The sequence below is a fragment of the Hyla sarda genome, chromosome 6 (assembly GCF_029499605.1).
Source record: "Hyla sarda isolate aHylSar1 chromosome 6, aHylSar1.hap1, whole genome shotgun sequence".
Classification (NCBI taxonomy): Eukaryota; Metazoa; Chordata; class Amphibia; order Anura; family Hylidae; genus Hyla; species Hyla sarda.
In genome coordinates, this window is record NC_079194.1 from 278858886 (window position 1) to 278882545 (window position 23660).

General features: G+C 42.2%; 1 protein-coding gene across 3 annotated transcripts in view; it reads right to left on the reverse strand.

Annotated features, from left to right (window-relative positions):
- PYGM (glycogen phosphorylase, muscle associated) overlaps positions 1-17428 on the reverse strand; it is a 111410-nt gene extending 93982 nt beyond the window's left edge. Inside the window, exons 1-3 of one of the 3 annotated variants that reach the window (XM_056527442.1) lie at positions 17132-17428; positions 1992-2093; positions 527-605 (exon numbers count right to left, since the gene is read on the reverse strand). In XM_056527442.1, the coding sequence (XP_056383417.1) occupies positions 527-605; positions 1992-2093; positions 17132-17374 (424 nt within the window). In that variant the 5' untranslated portion in view covers positions 17375-17428. Of the gene's footprint in view, positions 1-526; positions 606-1991; positions 2094-3612; positions 3694-14486; positions 14735-17131 lie in introns of those variants that run through there. The other 2 variants (XM_056527441.1, XM_056527440.1) reach the window with 2 other exon arrangements.
- Between the last annotated feature and the right edge of the window lie 6232 nt (positions 17429-23660).

A 23660-nucleotide genomic window follows, 5' to 3' on the forward strand; every position in this document is an offset into this window, starting at 1 on the left:
CTCCCCACTTCCATTGAGTGGTAGAGGAAAATACTGCACATAATCATAGACACTCGTTCAGATCAACACTTCCACGAGTTGAAACCTTGGGTAGAATTTACGGATTTTACGCTCTCATAATACTGTCTGATCTTGTGCAATTTTCTTTTCTGACCCCTGTATTTGTGTTGCACAGATTTACCGTACACAAGGATTAGTCGCACAGTCATCCAGTTGAGGCTTATTCTCAGCACTGTGTCGAATACTTTTTTTCCAGAGTGACAGCAAATAACTGCACAGAAATTTTCCATTACATGTAAATAGGATTCAGGATACCGCATTCACATGCATGGAATGCAGATCGTTGTCAAATTTGATGTGGATATCGAATGTGACCAGTCAGTCCTAGTACGACTCACTGTAGAGTTGCCATGTGCTGCCTGTGTTCCCTCCTGTGTTGACCATTCACAGTAATTTTTATCTACTTTTATTAGGATACTCAGCTGAATTTCTCCATTTATGTGACAATACAATCCGTCATACATACCTGCCAGTCTACCCAAGCCACCATTTCCCAGGCCTGCATCTTCCTCAATCTCCTCAAGCTCTTCCATGTCCAGTCCAAGCTAAACAGAAATTGGAGAAAATGAACACAACTTCAATACACACACCAAACAGAAAAAACAAGTTGTGCTGCATGTTCTGACACCTTTTATCAGCTGTCAACACAGAAAGTGGAATTTTTTCAATAATAGTGGGTTTTGGTATAGGTTTTTTTTTTTTTCTTGACGTTTTTCCTTCTGCATTTGTATCATTGCAAGTCATGTGATGCATTCATCATGTGACTCAAGGTTTTCTAATGAAGAACTGGGGGAAAAACACAAGAAAAAATGTCAATATTACACCTACAGTGTGGATTTTTTGGGGCGTTTTTTTACTTCTATAGAAAAATAGGCCAAAGTCTCAGCATGCTGCGATTTTAAAGAACAGCCACCGAGCCAAACAAAAACACCAACGAAGAGTAAATAAGAGTTTAAAAAAAAACACAGCCTTCTAGTGGATTTTTTTTAAGGCTAAGTGGCAGTCTTTTTTTAAATCACAGCATGTTCTGGGTACGGCTTTTTAAAGACATTGGGCCTCATTTACTAAGAGTGGAATGTAATTTTCTTTGTGTGTCGTCATTTCCGACAGGTATTTTTCCATGGTATTTACTATTGTATCTTGTATTTGGGTGATTTTTCCCTATGTTTTACTCTTTTTACACATGCTCTAAGCTGTCGGGTTTTCCAGATTTCAATTCCACCACATTTTATGTGGAAACATTTGTAGGGTTCTGTTGAAAATGTAGTTTTTTTGGAGACACGCCTATTTTCTCTGATGGCCACGCCCTTTTGTAGGGTTTTCTGAGTAAAGTGGAGAGTTAGTAGGGTTTTTTGGATTTCTTGTCTGAGATTCTGGAGTAGGACACATGTGACACAAGAAACCCTACAAAATACCACAAAAACCACATCTTGGAAGTGAAGGGGCAGTTTTTGTTGCATTTTGTTTCTGGCCATAAAAAAATCACCAAGCAAACATTGTGTGTGTTCATAGCCTCAATGCGAAACTGGGCAGAACTGCAGAAAAATGGGGTGGTCCAAATCAGCTCCCCATTACAGGTCTTTACCTTTTCAGCTATTTTTTCTATAGTGTCTCTTCTGGGGGATCAGGACAGGGGCTAGACTTTGCCCCCACCCATTAGTGAGCTTTGAGCACCACTCACCTAATTGCTGGTTCACCACTTGTCCTCCCTTGGACCACTTTTGGTAGGTTCTAATCAGTGCATAATGTGAATACTGCTGTTTTGCAGACAGTTTTTGTGTATTCTTCCCATTCTCTAGCATTAGATATTTATTCTACAATGCTTTCTAAATTCAGGTAGTAACAAGCCTCAAGGGACCTAACAACATAATAAAACAGTGACATTACATATGCATGCGGAGAACACATATTGGCTAAATCGTGGGATGTACCTGATAAGTAGCTTCATCACAGGCATTTTCAAGGCCCAGATTTACCATGGTATTCTGGAGAGTGCGACCCATATAAAACTCCAAGGAGAGGTAGTAAACTCTCTAGAAAGATAACAAATAAGTAGTTATAGACATATATTGTACTTATTTTGAGGGTGAGTATGCTGTAAAAGATTATACAGGAAAAAAAAAGTAAACCTGATAGATTAAAATCGAATAACACAGAGGCTCCATGGACTAAATAACTAGCAAGACTGAGGTGCCAGAGAAAATATCTCAAGCTTATGCACGCTCACTTATGTGTAGTGTGCTGGAATCCAGCACAACACTGGTTCACTTCTAAGTAAATCTTTACACCACTATGAAAAAGTCAATCTATATAACACAATATATGAATGCTTGGCACAAGATGTCAATTTTGCTTTATCCAAATTTGACATATTGTTCTGCCATTCAGCTACTAAGTCCGTTTGACTCCCCTAGTGATTGGCTAAGCAGGAACTTCCTTTTGCCAAGACAGAGACCCGAAACTTGTAAGGTGTTAGGAAGGGGTTTTTATCCAAACGGCAAAGACGGGGAATGCAGCAGGTAGGTATGGACTTTATTATTTTTTAGCCTAGACTGACTTTTAAACAATCCCTTTAATTATGAAGGTTGACGGCAATGGGAGGTGGCTGCACCGGAATTTCTGACCAATAACCAGATCAGTTTATACCAATCAAAGTCGATTAAATTGGTAATTAAAATGCATGCAATTTTTTTTTATATAATTCCTGTATCAATTCCTGAAGAATTTTAAGATGATTTCAATCTATGGGGCATGTGTCTACACCAATCTTAAAGATGCACACAATAAATACCTCAACAAGTGGAATGGTAAATAGAGGAGAACAAATTGATTCGTTTAGCATAGATTTTTCTCTAATTTCCTGAATTTTTATGGGGTGAATCAAGTAGAAGAACAGGGTCTGCTGTCAAAGGTAAGTCTCTTCTGTACCCTGAGTGGTGAGGCATATACTGTATGAGATCATATTCACTGGACCAGGTCCAGTAAATGTATTTGTCCCCATCTGGAGGTAAGAGGTGATACTGTATGCATCGCAACGTAGACTCAGTATATTCGTAAGGCCAGTGTTTATACAGCTGGGAGGCTACAGTATATGTCTCCGTATTCCCCACCAGTGCACAGGAGCAGGGTGTCCTACTTTTTGACAGGAATCCCTGACCATGTAAATATTTGTATCGTCCATTGAATAAAATGCAATGAATTCCGATTGAATTTCAGGAGGTTGGCGCCTCTCTAATGGTAACACCAAGTTAACGCCATTTTCAGGAGAGAATAACAGAAGACCAGCACAATGTAGACTTCTATGAAAAAGGTTCTACCGAATTGATATTTCACAGAAAATGTAAGTATTCACTCAGGAATACTGCCAGGTCCTCTTTACCTATGTACACCCTCTGAAGAAGAAGCTCGAGGCTTGTATAAAATAACACCCAACCCATAGGATCTCTTTAGTGCCAACGATGAAAAGAGAGAAGAAGCAGAACCAGTTGTAGACGTGAGATGGTAAAACCATTTAGGGGGTTGACGTGACAGTATAGGGCATTGTTCCCCAACCTGTGGCTCCTGGTCTGAAGTCATGTTAAACTCGGAGACTGGGATGAGCATTTCCTACCGAGATTTATAAAGCGATGTCTGCAAAGGTAGCATCGACAGACTGCATAAATTGTTTGGCTCAGATTAACCTTTGCCTGGCTTATGCAGTCATTGCTTAATCCCAGTTCCCTGTTTGTCATCACACACAAAGCTCTGATCAAACTGTAGTGTGAAAAGGATGAATTACTCTGACAAGTGATTTTAAGACTTAAGACTTGCTTGGTATATTCAGCCTTCTAAAACCTCTTGTAAGATTCACTTAATTCAGTCACAGCAAATCTGGGGATCTGGGGCCTATGTGATTAGCTACGATTGGCGCGCTTACGGTAGTTGCGCTCGACACAGATTTTTTCTTTCTATCAAAGGGCTAACAACATTATTAGGCAACCAAGAAACTAATATATTTTCGGACTAGAAAAACACAGGAAAATAGCATGGCAGAACTCTAAATGATTACATATTAAAATCCCAGGCTGTTATTTCTTTTTACTCCAATACAATATAAGAACAAGTCGCTTGCACGATGCTAAATCATTTGATGCAACAGTCTGAGATATAATAAAGTTATTGTATTTCTTTGGTCTGTCATTAGAGCGAATAATCACTTATTAAAGGGGTAAATAATACATTTCTTTGTTAGATCAGGCAGAACGTAATTTTTTATTTGGAATACTTCAAAAATGGTCCTTTGGCGTTACATATGTCGTTACGGTGCCCCCCAGTGTTCAATATCTACATTGGCCAAACATGCCCAGTTGCTCAGTCCCATTGCCTAGCTCAAAGCTTTCCAAACTTTTCATGTCGGTGATACCCTTTTTAGACCTTCATAATTTGGTAACACACTCCATTGCATGTATTTCTTGGCACATCCTACGACACACGTCATGGTACCAGTATCAGCATTACAAATTTGGCTGCTATCCCGACTGCGCTATTTCATCACCCCCTCTGCCATATCATTACCCCCTGAGTCACTTCCTCATCCCCTTTATTACCCTGTGCCATTTTATAACCCCGGAGGGGCTAGATAGAACCTCTGTAATACATGTGTCAAAAATAAAACATAACTTTTAATGTGCATATTATTATAAAATAAAGGGGAGAAACACATGTTTTAAAAAACACATCTCCACTAGTGTCCCTACACTTTTCATTCTAGGGTCATCTCAGATTTGCCTGAATAGCCGAATAGCTATAGCAATAGCCTAGATCCCTAGCCAATGTATTTTATGAGGCTTAGGTTACATGCACACCACGTTTTCACTGTATGGGTGCCGGATTCGGCTGGGGGAGGGGAAAACCGTGCACTCCCGTACCTCAGCCAGATCAGTGCTGAAATCCAGGTAAAGAATGAGGCGACCGGAGTAAAACTGTGACTCCGGTCGGCTCATTAAAGTCAATGGATTTCAGCGCTGGTCCGGCTGGGGTACGGGAGTGCACGGTTTTCCCCTCCCCCAGCCGGATCGGGCACCCGTACAGTGAAAACGTGGTGTGCATGCACCCTTATTGGGGATAAATCTCCCTCACTTAGACCTATCCCAGGCGGATGAACCTTTTTTACTAATATATTGATATGATGTTCACCACTCTAGAATAATATTATATGCAGCCTCCATGTGCTGACACCACTTATGAATGGGGTCATTAGACAGTTCTTAATTTCGTCAGTAGATACTCTGAGATAGCAAACACTTATATACGTGGTTAATGGACAGATCCTTTGTGCCATCGGTGAATAATTTTATCACTCCCTGCACCACTAAATCCTCCCCCCACCCCCCTTGATCACCCCCTCGGCCATTTCATTCCATTCCCCCTTGATCCCGCTCCTGTTTCATTCATCCTCCCCTTGATCACATCAAACCCCCCCCCCCCCCTCCCTCTCCCCAGTGCCATTTCTCATGTGGTCTGTGTCTCTCTGTGTTCTGGCAGGCTTAGGTGGAGGCTTGTCGGGTCTGACAAGTGGTGTCCTCTGCACAGCACTGACAAAAGTCGTCCTTTCTCTCCACCCCTTGGAGTAATGTCAGGGGCATCACTGGTCAGATGTCCCGGCAGCCATCGTTGTTCACTGATTTAAAGTTAAACCTAGGAAACTACAGTCAAACTATGCCCCCAAAACACCCACTGGATTTGCAGGTGCAGAAAGCCACATATGCCGAAGAAAGTTGCATCAAAAATGATGTGCACAGTGACTTTGCAAAAATAAAGGCTGATTTGGGCCTTGAAAAAAAGGTCCCATTGGAAACTAGCCAAGGCAAAATTGGCGTTGAGTTTGTATGTTCTCCCTCATGTTTTTGTGGGTTTTCTCTGGATTCCTCCCACATTCCAGAAAGATGAAGATAGCAACATTGGGGGAGATCCATCAAACCTTGTGTAGAGGAAGAGTGGTGCAGTTGCCCATAACAACCAATCAGATTAGTTCTTTCATTTTTAAAGAGGCCTCTGAAAAATGAAAGAAGCAATCTGATTGGTTGCTATGGGCAACTGGTCAACTTTTCCTCTAAACAGGTTTTGATAAATCTCCCCCATTAGCTTTAATGTGGATGTGTTTGAGATAGGGAGATGTGCGACATGGACCTGTGTATGAGTATAATAGGGTAGATTTATCAAAACCTGTGTAGAGGAAAAGATGTCCATTTGCTCATAGCAACCAATCAGATTGCTTCTTTCATTTTTCAGAGGCCTTTTTGGAAATGAAAGAAGAAATCTGATTGGTTACTATGGGCAACTGCACCACTCTTCGTCTACACAAGTTTTGATAAATCTCCCCAATGACGGTACAGAATAAGATGGCCCTATAAAAGAAGCATGGAATGCACATTGAGTCATATCTTATTAAGTTTTTAAAGTTTTTACATAATAAAATATATATATATATATATATATATATATATATATATATATATATATTATATATATCCCTTTTTGGGAAAACCAATAAAACTTGCATTTAAAGATGATCTTCTAGGGTGGTGGCCCTCTCAATGAAGATGGATGAACAGCATGCATAGAATGTGATTGAATCTGCAGCTCTTTTACAGAATAAACAAATACATAACTGGGGTGGTCTTGTTAAAGGAGTTATCCAAAGATGCGGTGGGAGTTTGAGCGTTGTGACCCCCACCAATCACAAGAACGGTGGTCAATTGTGAATACAGTGGCAGTGCACATGGTCAGCCACCTCTCCATTCACTCTCTATGGGACTCTCAAAGATTGGCATGTATAGAACTTGGCTCTGTTTATAAAATGCCATAGACAGTGAATTGAGCAATGGCTGACCATGTCTGCCACTCCATTTACTTCAGGAACAATTGAACATAACTCTCACGATTGATGGGGGTCGCAGCGGTTGAACCCCCACCGTTCAGCTAGTTACCCCCTTTCCTATCCTCTGAATAGGGGATAACTTTAAATCTTGAAATAGCCCCTTTGAGAAGACCACCTAAGATATTCATTTCTTTATTCTTGTGTTTCTATTACATAGTATGCATGCTGGTCATCAGAGATGAGCGAAGTTACAGTATTTCGATTCGTCATGAACCTCGCGGCTCAGGGTTTGCTGACTTTAGCCTGCATAAATTAGCTCAGCTTTCAGGTGCTCCGGTGGGCTGGAGACTCTCTCCTCGGACGGCATCCACCTTTTCCAGCCCACCAGAGCACCTGAAAGCTGAACTAATTTATGCAGGATAAGTCAGCAACCGCCGAGCCGAGAAGTTTGGGACGAAGAGTCCCTGCAGTCCATAGAGCTCTCCTGGAGGGCTCAGCCCTTGCTCACATTCTATAAATGCATTGTAAATGCATTGTACATATTGTTCTTTGTATATAAAGTTGTACAACTGTATAGGACCTTCCTGGGTCATGTGATCTACTGTCATGTGATGTACCCAGAGTGCCCAGGGTACAGGACCTACAGGCTTTGCAACCAATAGGCTTTAGTCCAGCCTCCCTAGTATATAAGGGGTTGTATTCTCTAAACTCTCTCTCTTGATTCCTGGATTCATAAGAAAGCACAATACCTGTACTATCTAAATTCATCTCATCTAGGCCAAAGCCTAAGGAACCTGAAGCCACTTCAAAAGAGTTATCAAGCTCTATCTACAATTCTAGTGACTACTACTCAACTCAAGTATACAATTAGTAGCACAGTGGCCTGCATAAATCTCAATACTACAAGTCCCAGCAAGCTTGTGAAGTATCCTGCATCCTGGTTGCCTCTAGAGAAACTGCATAATTGTAAAGACTGTTTCATAAGAAGTTTTAGTAAAAGTTCCAGTTATCTCACAATTCCTGCTGTGGACATTCCATTATTGCCTGCCGTTTCTGGGTTTGTTGTCGGCAGGGCCTTATGCCGAAATAACCACATCCTGGCGTCACGACTAATCAGGGGTTAACACCCTACCCCACAGGGTTAATACCACCAGACCCTGCTACACCATTGCAACACCCCAGCACCATACTTTGCTCATCTCTACTGGTCGTCCATCTTCATTGACAGAGTCACCACTCTAAGATCCTTTTTAACTGAAATTTTGGCTGATCTTCTCAAAAAGATGTTCAGAGATATCGCAGCACTCCAAAATTATCAAATAAAGGTGTTACTGGAGTGCGTCCTGTCAGGTAAACATTGCTTCAGGTGCCTGCCATGGACCCTGCTGCTCAAGAGATGCTTTAATATTCATTGCAGTCTTTGCCTGTTAATTTATACTGTACCTTTAACCCCTTAAAGGGGTAATCTGGTGGAATTTTTTTTTTTAAATCAACTGGTGCCAGAAAGTTAAACAGATTTGTGAATTACTTCTATTTAAAAAAAATCTTAATCCTTCCAGTACTTATCAGATGCTGCATGCTGCAAAGGAAGTTCTTTTCTTTTTTAATTTATTTTCTGTCTGATCACAGTGCTCTCTGCTGACACCTTTGTCTGTATCAGGAACTGTCCGGAGCAGAAGCAAATCCCCATAGCAAACCTATGCTGCTCCGGACAGTTCCTGATACAGACAGAGGTGTCAGCAGAGAGCACTGTGGTCACACAGAAAAGAAATGAAAAAAGAAAAGAACTTCCTCTGGAGCATACAGCAGATAATAAGTGCTGGAAGGATTAAGAATTTTCAATAGAAGTAATTTACAAATCTGTTTAACTTTCTGACACCAGTTGATTTTATAAAAAAATGTTTTTCCATCGGAGTACCCCTTTAACCCCGGACCAAGCTCATTTGCACCTTGAGGACCAGAGCGTTTTTTGCACATCTGACCACTGTCACTTTAAGCATTAATAATTCTGGGATGCTTTTACTTTTCATTTTTATTCCGAGATTGTTTTTTTCGTGACATATTCTACTTTATGTTAGTGGTAAATTTTCGTCGATACTTGCATCATTTCTTGGTGAAAATTTTTTAAATTTAGCATTTTTCTAACTTTGAAGCTCTCTGCTTGTAAGGAAAATGGATATTCCAAATAAATTTAAAATTGATACACATATACAATATGTCTACTTTATGTTTTCATCATAAAGGTGACGTGTTTTTACTTTTGGAAGACATCAGAGGGCTTCAAAGTTCAGCAGCAATTTTCCAATTTTTCACAAAATTTTCATGTCACGTAACAAGGGGTCCAGTGAGCCTTAACACCCCACAGGTGTTTGACAACTTTTCATAAAGTCGGATGTGTAAATGAAAAAAAAATTGTTGCACTAAAGTGCAGTTTTTTTTCCCAAATTTACAATTTTTACAAAGGGTAGTGGGAGAAAATGCCCCCCCAAAATTTGTAACCCCATCTCTTCTGACTATGGAAATACCCCATGTTAGGACATAAAATGTTCTACGGGTGCACTACAATGCTCAGAAGAGAAGGAGTCACATTTGGCTTTTGGAAAACATATTTTGCTGAAATGGTTTTTGGGGGGCAAGTCGCCTTTAGGAAACCCCTATGGTGTCAGAACAGCAAAAAAAAAAAAAAAAAACACATGGCCGGCTATTTTGGAAACTACACCCCTCAAAGAACGTAACAAGGGGTCCGCTGAGCCTTAACACCCCACAGGTGTTTGACAATTTTTTTTTAAAGTAGGATGTGTAAATGAAAAAAATGCTCAGAAGAGGAGGAGCGCCATTGAGCTTTTGGAGAGAGAATTTGTTTGGAATGGAAGTCAGGGGCCATGTGCGTTTACAAAGACCCCATGGTGCCAGAACAGTGGACCCCCGCCGCCACCCACATGTGACCCCATTTTGGAAATTACACCCCTCACAGAATTTAATAAGGGGTGAAGTGAGCATTTACACCCCACTGGCGTTTGACAGATCTTTGGAACAGTGGGCTGAACAAAGGAAAAATAAAATTTTTCATTTTCACCGTCCACTGTTCCAAAAATCTGTCAGACACCTGTGGGGTGTAAATGCTCATTGTACCCCTTATTTCCTTCCGTGAGGGGTATAGTTTCCAAAATGGGGTCACATGTGGGTGGGGGGGTCCATTGTTCTGGCACTATGGGGGCATTGTAAACACACGTGGCCTTCAATTGCAGACAAATTTTCTCTCTAAAAGCTCAATGGTGCTCCTTCTCTTCTGAGCATTGTAGTGCGCCAGCAGAGCACTTTACATCCACATATGGGGTATGTTCTTACTCAGAAGAAATGGGGTTACAAATTTTGGAGGGCTTTTCATTTGAAAATGAAAAATATATGGTAACACGGTTCCATGAGGGGTGTAGTTTCCAAAATGAGGGTCACATGTGGGTATTTCTTTTTTGCTTTTATGTCAGAACCGCTGTAAAATCAGCCACCCCTGTGCAAATCACCAATTTAGGCCTCAAATGTACATCATGTTGTTGTGCGTCCGCAGAGCATTTTACGCCCACATGTGGGGTATTTCCGTAAAAAGTATGAGGCAATACCAGCATGTTAGTGTAAACATTTTTCTTTTTTTACACTAACAGGCTGATGTAGACCCCAACTTTTACTTTTCATAAGGGGTAAAAGGAGAAAAAGCCCCCCAAAATGTGTAACGCAATTGCTCCTGAGTATGGAAATACTCCATATGTGGCCCTAAACTGTTTCCTTGAAATAGGACAGGGCTCCGAAGTGAGAGAGCGCCATGCGCATTTGACGACTAAATTAGGGATTGCATAGGGGTGGACATAGGGGTATTCTACGCCAGTGATTCCCAAACAGGGTGCCTCCAGCTGTTGCTAAACTCCCAGCATGCCTGGACAGTCAGTAGCTGTCCGGAAATGCTGGGAGTTGTTGTTTTGCAACAGCTGGAGGCTCTGTTTTGAAAACACTGCTGTACAATACGTTTTTCATTTTTATTGGAGGGGAGGGGGTGGGACAGTGTAGGGGGTGTATATGTAGTGTTTTACCCTTTATTATGTACTAGTGTAGTGTAGTGTTTTTAGGGCACATCCACACGGGCAGGGGTTTACGCTCCCAGTGATCTTTTCCACGGCGCTCCCGCTCTCCCCAGGAACAGAGTGTGTCGACTCCAGCACGAAGTGGCATCCTACACGCCACCTCCATGTATCTCTATAGTAGAGTCAGAGATACCGTGATCGGGGCTTGAGTAATCTCTCCAGCAGAGATTCCATCTGGCAGCCATCGCCAAAATACTTTGGTGGTAGGACCACGCAGCCCTGCACCGTCACAATTGATGGCAATACAGGGCTAAGACTGAACATGTTCTTTCTTCGCGTGGATTAATTCTGCCGCTGAAATTACGCAGTAAGAGCGTGTCCACGGAAGACCCATTCACACTAATGTTAGAGGTTCACACCACGGAATTCCGATGTGCAAGTTCCTCAGTGTGTACATACCCTTAGAGATACATGGAGGGGGCATGTTGGCTGCCGCTTCGTGCAGGGGTTGATACGCTCTGATCCTGGGGAGAGCAAGAGAGCCATACAGGAGATCGCAGGAGGTCCCAGTGGTTGGAAGCCTTGCAACCAGACACTTATACTCAGGGGTCAATTCCTAAAAAAAAGGACAGGAACTCACCCAAGATTTCTACTTTTAGGGTACATTCAGACGAGCAGATTTATAGCGTATTTTACGCTGTGGATCCGCCGTAGAAGGACCTCTGTATGCTGCCTTTACATGTGCCTGTCATGTGCGATGTGCGAGTTGCTGCACATGCGCGGTGTACTCACACACATCGCGGCCGCTTCCCCTGCTCTATGAGCTTAGCCGAAAGCTGCCGCGATGTGCGAGTATACTGCGCATGCGCGCGGCGTCTCACACATCGCAGTGTGTCTGCTCGTAGCGGCGTATTGCATAGTGCCGAGCAGGCACATGTAAAGGCAGCATACAGATGTCCTTCAGCGGCAATCAATCTCCTCAAATGTGTCATTGTTACCGAAAAGTAAAAAGCCCCCAAAAGTTGCAAAATGGCATTTTGATTTTCAATTTTGCCACACAAATATTTTTTTGTTTGTTTCACTGTAGATGTGATGGTAAAATGGGAGATGTCATTACAAATTGGTGACGCAAAAAACAAGACCTCACATGGTCTGTAGGGGGGAAAAAATCAGAGTTGTGTCTATTAGAAGGCGAGAAGGAAAGAAAGAAAATGACAATTGGCTTGGTCCTGAAAGGGTTAAAGACTATAAGCAGGAAAGGCATTTAGGAGCATGACATTTTTTTTACCTGGCTTTCCCATGCTCCTGAATGGCATATCTGCTTATAATAGATCTGCTATCAAGCTGGGTTCACACCATGTTTTTGCCATACTGTTTTTAATCAGTTTTTCTAAAGAAAACCGTAGGGCAAAAAAAACAGATGGAACAGTATGGGAAAAAGTAAACAATATGCATTTTTAATCTGTATACTGTTTTTAAAAGTGCACACGGTTCCGTCCGTTTTTTTATAATAAAAAAAACTACGTTTTTGAAATTTTTTCCCATTTTTAAAGGAGGGGTGTTGGGTGGGGACTTTAGGATGCAAATGCGCATGTGCAAAGTAAAAACCATATGGAACCGTATACATTTGCGTTTCCCATTGACGTCCATGTTAAAAAAAACTTATGCAATTGCAGTGCGGTTTTTCCGGTTGACCATGGTTTTGTCTTCGGTTTAAAAACCATACTGCAACTGCATACGTTTTTTTTAACATGGATGTCAACAGGAAACGCACATGTATACGGTTCCATACGGGAAACAATGTACGGTTTTTACTCTGCACATTCGCATTTGCATCCTAAAGTCCCCACCCAACATGCCTCCAATTAAAAATGGACAACATTTTCAAAAACGTATGGTTTTTTTTTGTATTTTTTATTGAAAATGGACAGAACCGTATGCACTTTTAAAAACAGCATACGGTTTACTTTTTCCCATACGGATCCATCCGTTTTTTTTTTTTTGCCATACGGTTTTCTTTAGAAAAACTGATTGAAAACAGAATGGCAAAAACGTGGTGTGAACCCACGTTTATGCTATACAGTTCCTGTATCAGGTTTTTGATGAAAAACGGATTCCTCAAAACCTGACTAAACTGTATCAAAACGTGTGTACAAATTTCAACCCCATACAGTTAAAAACCGTATACGGTTTGAAAAATGATGTCTGGTTGCATCCGTTTTTAACTTTTCACTCCATTTTTAATAAAGTCAAAAACCGTATAGTGAAAACCGGATGGAACCGTCCGCATATACAGTTCTGTACAGTTCCCATTGACTCCCATGTTAAATAATAAAAAAAAAAAAACGTATACGGTTTAATACAGTTTTTCACCCAGACCAAAAACCATGGTAGGCTACGGTTTTGGGTACGGGAAAAAAACTGACAAAACCGTACAGGATGCAAAACGGACACAACCTGATGCATCTTTTGGCATACGGTTTTCAATGGAGAGTCAATGCATACGGTTTTTAATACGGTTCTGTACGTTTTTTTTACATAGAAAACGTATACGGGAACAGTATTGCAAAGACGTGGTGTGAATGCGGCCTAAGCAGGTATGCAATTCAGGAACTTGGAAAAGCTAGGTGACAATTTCTCACTTAGCTTTTTCATGCTCCTACATGACATATCTGCTTATGTTTTATATCGTCACAGCGAATCGAACTAGATGGAAACGAAAATAAAAAAGGACGAGACTGATCAGAGAACATATTGCCTGTGAGTCCCACAAAGATTTGACATTCTGTGACTGCGACTTTTTGAGCAGCTCGGCTCCCCGGCCACCCGCCGCATCTACCTCCCACCCATTAGCTGGGGCAACTACAACTCCCAGCATGTCCTCACTGTAAGGGCATGCTGGGAGTTGTAGTCTTGCAACAACTCCGCCCGCTAGCTGTTGCAAGACTACAACTCCCAGTAGGGCCGTTTGAAGGAATTTGGGGCCCCAAGAAAAATAGACATGGAGGGCCCCCCCCCCCCTTGATGTTCACGCACGTCACGCTCTAGGACCGGTGTCAGGACATAGTAATGCCGGCCCTTAAATTCTGGGAGCGCGACGTGAGTGGGAGTGCAACATTAGGTGCATCAGAGTTCCCCCCACATTAGGTGCAGCAGTGTTCCCCCCACATTAAGTGCAGCAGTGTTCCCCCCCCCCCACATTAGGCGCAGCAGTGTTCCCCCACATTAGGTGCAGCAGTGTTCCCCCCCCCCACATTAGGCGCAGCAGTGTTACCCCCACATTAGGTGCAGCAATGTTCCCCCACATTAGGTGCAGCAGTGTTCCCCACAGACATACAGCCTTCATACAGTGTATGGCTGGCGGCTGTATGCCCGTGTACTGCCCCACTTCAGTGCTCCGACCACCGGTCCTCTGGTCCGGCCACAGCATTAGTTCCCGGGACCGGAGAAGCGGTGGTCGGAACACCGAAGATGACATCCCGCTGGTCACTTACCAAGCTGGCCAGCGCGCATCTTCCTCCTCCTCGATGCTCCGGCCTTCTGTTCCTCCGTTGCTATGGGCGCACGCACGTTTCTTTTTAACTTAACGTGGGGCCGCAGAGAGTTAACGGGGGCATCCCTGTGCCCCGAAAACATCTTTCGGGACACAGGAATGTCCTTCTTAATAGTGATAGGGGAATTGCCCCGTCGCTACAGGACGGTCAAGCACCGGCTCTGCTCGAGGCCCCAAGCAATTGCTTGGTTTGCCTATCCTGTAGCAATGGGCCTGACTCCCAGCATGCCCTTACAGTGAGCACATGCTGGGAGTTGTAGTTGCTACAGTTAGTGGGCAGGTGACTGGGGGGGGGGGGGGGGGGGCAAAATGGAGCTTTGCTTGTGTAGACAGAAATCCTTGCAACGGTCCTGGACGTCACAAGGCAAACATAGTCCCCATGGCAGTCCCTAGACTAGACAACAAAGTGAACCAACGTGACAGGTGGTCTACCACAGGATACAGGCAGGCAATCAAAAATAGAACAGCAAAGAAAAGAATATTTCGATCAAACTGTCACATATAAGTAGGATACAAGAAAAGCAAAAACCTGCACTGCTGAACGATAAAGCATGCTTTATAAGGCCTTTTTCTATATTTTTGGTCATTCCTGTAGCGGTAAAAAATATGAAAGCAAATTTGTAGAAACTGTTGCAGGTTATTTAACATTTTTACCTGATTTTTCCTGTTTTTTTTAGCAATATATCGTCGTTTCTTACTTACGACCTAAATAATAAATATGCTCATTATGTCATTGGCCGTTAGGAATTATGCACAATTTTTCATACGATGTGTACAACGATGGCCGGCTTTCATACTATGTATTATTTTGCCAATTTTTCCACAATGCTACAATATTTTTTGTAAAATTTATATATATATATATATATATATATATATATATATACATACAGGGATCCCTCAGCCTACAATGGCCTCAACATACAATAGTTTCAACATACAATGGTCTTTTCTGGACCATTGTAACTTGAAACCAGACTCAACATACAATGTACAGACAGTCCAATCTGCAAAACATGTCACTGGCTGGAAGAACCAACCAATTAGTATGGGCAATTTACTGGTAAAACCCCTGTATTACTGAAGCGTATGCACTGAATTCCTTTATGGTAGCGCCCCCTACAGTACAGGGATTTATTACAGTTAGCTGCTCCTTTGGACACCAGGTGAGGCTCCATGTTACTTTTTTAGGACACTGTGTGTACTGTACAGGACCCTGAAGAAGCTCCTGTCCTCTACATAGACAGTGATTACAGCTCCCAGCAGATCTTTCTTACTTTTATATGTAAGGACTTTCTTTATCTATATTAGATGACATTTTGGGGCTTTAGAACCAATTACCAGGTTTCCATAGAGTTATGGTCTCAACATACAATGGTCGTCCTGGAACATATTAATATTGTAACTTGAGGGACCACTGTATGTATGTATGTATGTATGTATGTATATATATATATATATATATATATATATATATATATATAATATATATATACACACACACATACATTTTTACATGATTCACACTGTTTGGAAATTTTTACATTTTTCTATATTTTTGGTCATTCCTGTAGCGGTAAAAAATATGAAAGTTTTTCTAAATAAGCAAAGTTGTCGAAACTGCTGCAGGTTATTTTACATTTTTTTACAGTTTTTTTAGCCATATTTCTTCGTTTCTTACTTACGACCTTAGTAATAAATTTGCTGATTATTTCAATGGCCGCTAGGAATTATGGACAATTTTTCATACGATGTGTGCCCTTGGCTGGCTTTCATACTACGTATTATTTTGCCAATAATTACACAATAATACAATTATATTTTTGTAAAAAAAAATAAACAAATAAATATATACCGTATATATATATATATATATATATATATATATATATATATATATATATACACGGGTCAAGTCCTGGGAAAAAAAAGTGTGGGAACTCATGCTAAATTTCCACTTAAAGGGGTACTAGACATCTTATACCCTCAAAGGATAGGGGATAAGATGTCTGATCCCGGGGGTCCCGTCGCTGGGGACCCCCACGTCCTCCCTGCTGCTCCCGGTGTTCATTTAGAGCGTTGGGTGCAGCGAGAAAGGCTCATGACGTCACAGTAATGCCCCCTCAATGCAAGTCTATGGGAGGGGGCGTGACGGCCGTCACGCCCCCTCCCATAGACTTGCATTGAGGGGGCATTACTGTGACATCACGAGCCTCTGCCCTGCATCACCAGTCATCCGGCACGGAGCGAAGTTCTCTCCGTGTACCACATGTCTGGGGTGCCGCAGCCGAGACCCTATCCTATGGATAGGGGATAACATGTCTAGGGACGGAGTAACCCTTTAAGGGCTAGTCCTGCAGGACTCCTGCTAATCGGAACTGCGTTCCTGCTGTGGAAAAAGCGCAGGAACTCCGTTCCCATGAGTTCCTGCAGGACTTGAGCCCTGTATATATATACATATGGGTTGTTTTTCCCTGTTTGGACATTTTTCAATAGCATTTTTTTTTTATGGAGCCAAACTATAGCCATCTTGCATATTTTTTTTTTTTTTTTGGGTAGGAAACCTTTGCAATTTTCACGACTCACCTTAGGGTCATGTTCATAGTAGTGCTGTTGTGTTCGGATCCAGCGGCCCACCAGATGATCGCGCACCGTGTGCGCCAGAGCAAAGTAGTAGTCACGAGGATTGGCCACATTACGGTCCTTCACCAGGGTGAAGTGTAGGTGACGGTTAAAGTTCTTCTTCAGATCGGAAACATTTTCTGCTCCGGCCAAACCCCGGACGCTGATCTGCTTTCTCTTCTCGTGGTCACTGAGGGGTCTAGACATGGTCAAAAGGTAGAGTGTGAGGGAAGGAGGAGAAGAAATGGAAGAAAGAGACAGGCGGAGGAGACCAGGAATGGTGCTGGTGCAGAGCGGAGTGGAGGTGACAGACTTCTTAGTGCCTTACTGACTCATCTCTTCCGAAAAAAAACACACCCTCGGCCGACCCCTCCTACAAGACTAAATAGCCAAAGGGCAGGGCCACAGTAGGCACAGTATACAGAAGGTTAAGAGGTGGTGGGAGGCAAGTGGATAGAGTATACGTGTGAGGTTAGCCAAATGTGCTCGCTCCACTAATGCATTATACATTCTTGACATGATCCTGTAAAGGTGAAGGTTACAGCAAGTCTTGTGTAATACTCTAGGGCTCAGGTATTAGTTGCAGCATGACGGCTGAGGAACTGTGCAAAACTCATACAGAAGACCAGGATCAGGGGGAACAGGGATTTTTGGTTGTTTTTTTTTTCTTAAAAGTTTTCTACAAGCGAGCAACAGATGGGTTAATCTGGATACAGGAGATCGTATTTTGTCTGTCCCCCTGGTGTTTAAATATAGTGGTGACCTTCAGCCAGTGGGATATATGTATTACAGGGCAGAGTGAGGGGTGACACAGAAGACATCCCTATTTAACTCTCCGTTGCTCAAGGCTATGTGCAGAAATCTACTGGCACCATTTCTTTACTAAGGGACCATGAACCAGAGCTGCGGAAATAAGCAGCATGAATGTGGTCTTCAAATTATGGACCTCCAGCTGTTGCTAAACTACTAGTGACCCAGAGCATTATTTCACTTTCCTACGACAAGGTCAGAGAACAATCGATATATATTATTGTCATGCAGCAAAAAAAAATTGTACACGGTAGTTTGTATACAGCTATATACACTGCTCAAAAAAAATAAAGGGAACACTTAAACAACACAATGTAACTCCAAGTCAATGACACTTCTGTGATATCACACTGTCCACTCAGGAAGAACACTGATTGACAATCAATTTCACATGCTGTTGTGCAAATGGAACAGACAACAGGTGGAAATTATTGGCAATTAGCAAGACACCCCCAATAAAGGAGTGGTTCTGCTGGTGGTGACCACAGACCACTTCTCAGTTCCTATGCTTCCTGGCTGATGTTTTGGTCACTTTTGAATGCTGTCGGTGCTTTCACTCTAGTGGTAGCATGAGACGGAGTCTACAACACCACACAAGTGGCTCAGGTAGTGCAGCTCATCCAGGATGGCACATCAATGTGAGCTGTGGCAAGAAGGTTTGCTGTGTCTGTCAGCGTAGTGTCCAGAGCATGGAGGCGCTACCAGGAGACAAGCCAGTACATCAGGAGACTTGGAGGAGGCCGTAGGAGGGCAACAACCCAGCAGCAGGACTGCTACCTCCGCCTTTGTGCAAGTAGGATCAGGAGGAGCACTGCCAGAGCCCTGCAAAATGACCTCCAGCAGGACACAAATGTGCATGTGTCCACTCAAACGGTCAGAAACAGACTCCATGAGGGTGGTATGAAGGTCCGACGTCCACAGGTGGGGGTTGTGCTTACAGCCCAACACTGTGCAGGACGTTTGGCAATTGCCAGAGAACACCAAGACTGGCAAATTCGCCACTGGTGCCCTGTGTTCTTCACAGATGAAAGCGGATTCACACTGAGCACATGTGACAGAGTCTGGAGACGCCATGGAGAACGTTCTGCTGCCTGCAACATCCTCCAGCATGTCCGGTTTAGCGGTGGGTCAGTAATGGTGTGGGGTGGAATTTCTTTGGGGGCCGCACAGCCCTCCATGTGCTTGCCAGAGGTAGCCTGACTGCCATTAGGTACCGAGATGAGATCCTCAGACCCCTTGTGAGACCATATGCTGGTGCAGTTGGCCTTGGGTTCCTCCTAATGCAAGACAATGCTAGACCTCATGTGGCTGAAGTGTGTCAGCAGTTCCTGCAAGAGGAAGGCATTGGTGCTATGGACTGGCCCGCCCGTTCCCCAGACCTGAATCTGATTGAGCACATCTGAGACATCATGTCTCACTCCATCCACCAACACCACGTTGCACCACAGACTGTACAGGAGTTGGCGGATGCTTTAGTCCAGGTCTGGGAGGACATCCCTCAGGAGACCATCCGACACCTCATCAGGAGCATGTCCAGGCATTGTAGGGAGGTCATACGGGCACGTGGAGGCCACACACACTACTGAACCTCATTGTGACTTGTTTTAAGGACATTACATAAAGTTGGATCAGCCTGTAGTGTGGTTTTCCACTGTGATTTTGAGTGTGACTCCATATCCAGACCTCCATGGGTTGATAAATTTGATTTCCATTGATAATTTTTGTGTGATTTTGTTGTTAGCACATTCAACTATGTAAAGACGAAAGTATTTCATACGATTAGTTAATTCATTCAGCTCTAGTATGTGTTATCTTTGTGTTCCCTTTATTTATTTTTTTAGCAGTGTACTACATCATCGCTTAATTGTTTTTTTGTTTTATTCCCTAAATTCCAGGTTCCATTCATAGTTAGAGGTTGCAGTGACCCGCTTGGTATGCCGAACATTTGGATCCCCAAAGGTCACCGAGAGGAGAGAAGTGACACCTTGTATGGGAGGGGAGCAAGGCAACGAGGAGGCTACAGCTGTTGCAGGCAATGGGAAGACGAGAGTGAGATATTGCAATGTGTAGTTGTGAATTTTAGAACCGGCGAATTAACTGGAGAACTAACAGGAGAATTAGAAGAGAAGTGCAAAAAAAAAAAAAAAAATGCAAGTCTACGAGGGACATTTCTAAAAAATGTTATTTAGGTTCCAGAGAGCACAGCGTTGTGAGTGCAGCCGGCATATGTGACATGACAGCTGCTCTGGCCTATGTGGCTTAGACTATAAATACCCTGCGCGGATGGAAGTGAGAGACTGGGGAGTGACAGGTGAAGCTGCGCTGACAAAAGGTCAGAGGTGACTTCTAGGACAAAACACCTAACCTCCAGTAAGACATTTATGTAACATTTAAAGAGAGAATGCAACTTTTAGTGAAAATAGTTGACTTCTTCTTCTCATCATAGTATTCGAAAATATTACTAAACGCCACTATAAAGCGCCAAGGAGAATGTATACGGGAGCAGGATATATATATATATATATATATATATATATATATCCGATACAAACAAAAATAATATAACATATTACAGAGAAGAAGAGAACAAATAAAAGAAGCTGCCGGGATGGATGGGTCATTTTGATAAAAAACGTATGAAATCATGCAAGATATATATATATATATATATATTTATATATATATATATATATATATATATATATATTTATATATATATATATATATATATTTATATATATATATATATATATCTTGCATGATTTCATAAGTTTTTTATCAAGATGACCCATCCATCCCGGCAGCTTCTTTTATTTGTTCTCTTCTTCTCTGTAATATATTATATTATTATTTTTGTTTGTATCGTTTCTCACTGGTAATCATCAGAAGGATGAATCTGCAGTGGTCTCCAAAACGGCGGCTCTTCAGCTGTTGCAAAACTACAACTCCCAGCTGTTGCAAAACTACAACTCCCAGCATGCCCGGACAGCCAACGGCTGTCCGGGCATGCGGGGAGTTGTAGTTTTGCAACAGCTGGAGGGGTGCAGTTTGGAGACCACTGGTTTAGAATATGTCCTGGTCTATTATAGGTAACATTTATGTTAATTACAATAGATTTTTCCTATATAAATATCAGAAGTCTTTGGGGGGAGATTTATCCAAACCTGTGTAGAGGAAGAGTGGTGCAGTTGCCCATAGCAACCAATCAGATCGCTTCTTTCATTTTTCAGAGGTCTTCTTAACCTCTTAAGGACATAGGGCGCACCTGTTCGCCCTACACCCAGTCCTGGTAAATAAAATGGGGTCACGCCGTGACCCCGCGTCCTACCGGGTCGGTCCCGGCGGCTAATGATAGCCAGGACCCTGGGCTAATAGCATGCGGCACCGATCGTTGTGCCGCGCGCCATTAACCCTTTAGATGTGGCGATCGAAGTTGATCGCCGCTTCTAAAGTGAAAGCTTCTGGCAGCTCAGTCGGCCGATCGGGACCATCGCGATAAAAAATCGCGATGTCCCAATCAGCTAGCACGCGAGCAGAGGTCCCCTTACCTTGCGCCGCGCGTCCGATCGGCAATTGATTGCTCCAAGCCTAAGATACAGGCTTGAGCAATCAACCGCCTATAACACTGATCAATGCAAAGCTATGGCTTTGCAGTGAACAGTGTAAAAGATCAGTGTGTGCAGTGTTATAGCCCCCTATAGGAGCTATTTTACTGCAAAAAAAAGGGGAAAAAAAAAGTGGGAAAAAAAAAGTTAATAAAAGTAATTTAACCACTTCTTCAATAAAACCCTCCTTTTCCCATAAAAAAAACCTGTGTAAATGAAAATAAACATATGTGGTATCGCCGCGTGCGGAAATATCCGAATTATAAAAATATATCGTTAATGGCGTACCCGCAATAAAATTCCAAAGTCCAAAATAGCGTATTTTTGGTCACTTTTTACATCATGAAAAAATGAATAAAAAGCAATTAAAAAGTCCGATCAATACAAAAATAGTACCGATAAAAACTTCAGATTACGGTGCAAAAAATGAGCCCTCATACCGGCCCATACGCAGAAAAATTATAAAAGTTATAGGGGTCAGAATATAAGAATTTTTTACGTCGAAATTTTCCTGCATGTAGTTATGATTTTTTCCGAAGTACGACAATATCCAACCTATATAAGTAGGATATCATTTTAATCGTATGGACCTACAGAATAAAGATAAGGTGTCATTTTTACCAAAAAATGTACTACATAGAAACGGAAGCCCCCAAAAGTCACAAAATTTTGTTGCACAATTTTATCGCACAATTAATTTTTTTCCGTTTTGCCGTAGATTTTTGGGTAAAATGACTAATGTCACTGCAAAGTAGAATTGGTGGTGCAAAAAATAAGCCATAATATGGACTTTTGGGTGCAAAATTGAAAGAGTTATGATTTTTAGAAGGTGATGAGGAAAAAAATGTAAATACAAAAATGGAAAAACCCTGTGACCTTAACCGCTTAAGGACCAGGGTTTTTTCCGTTTTTGCACTTTCGTTTTTCCTCATCACCTTTAAAAATCAGAAACCTTTCAATTTTGCACCCAAAAGTCCATATGATGGCTTAATTTTTTGTGCGACCAATTCTACTTTGCAGTGACGGAAAAACGGAAAAAACGGAAAAAAAAATCATTGTGCTACGAAATTGAAGAAAAAAATTAGGGAAAGGGTTAAATCACATTTGTTAACTTTTTTTTTTGCAGTGTTATAGCTCCCACGTGACCCCGCGTTATATTGTGGGAGCCGGCCAAGGACGAAAATTAAGGACCAAGGTCCCTTTAAGGACCAAGCCCATTTTAACCTTAAAGGAGTAGTCCGGTGCACACTTTTTTCATTTTATCCCGTCCGGGCTGCAAAATAAAAGAAAACACACTTTATCTTACCTGCCAACGAGCCCCCGGAGCTCCGGTACAGGTGTTCGGTCCCCGGGCTGTATTCTTCTTACTACCTGTTAGCCCGGCACGTCACACGGAGCTTCAGCCTATCACCAGCCGAGGCAGGACATCGCTGTGGCCGGTGATAGGCTGAAGCTCCGTGTGACGTGCCCGGGGACGAACACCTGTACCGGAGTGTACCGGAGCTCCGGGGGCTCGTTGGCAGGTAAGAGAAAGTGTGTTTTCTTTTATTTTGCAGCCCGGACGGGATAAAATGAAAAAAGTGCGCCCCGGGGTACTCCTTTAAGGACCAGGCCAATTTTATTTTTGCGTTTTTGTTTTTTCCTCCTCGCCTTCTAAAATCCGTAACTCTTTCATATTTCCATCTACAGACCCATATAAGGGCTGGTTTTTTGCTTGACCAATTGCACTTTGTAATGAAACCTCTCATTTTACCATAAAATGTACGGTTAACCCCAAAAATTATTTTCTTAGGGAGGGAATTTAAATGAAAACCACAATTTAGCACATTTTGCAGGGTTTCGTTTTCACACTGTATACTTTACGGAAAAAATGACATGTTCTTTATTCTGTGGGTCAATATGATTAAAATGATACCCATGGCTAGATACTTTTATATTTTTGTACCGCTTAAAAAAATCTAAAACTTTTTGTACACAATCAGTAATCTAAAATTGCCTTATTTTGACCACCTATAACTTTTTCATTTTTCTGTATATAGGGCAGTATGAGGGCTCATTTTTTGCGCCGTCATCTGTAC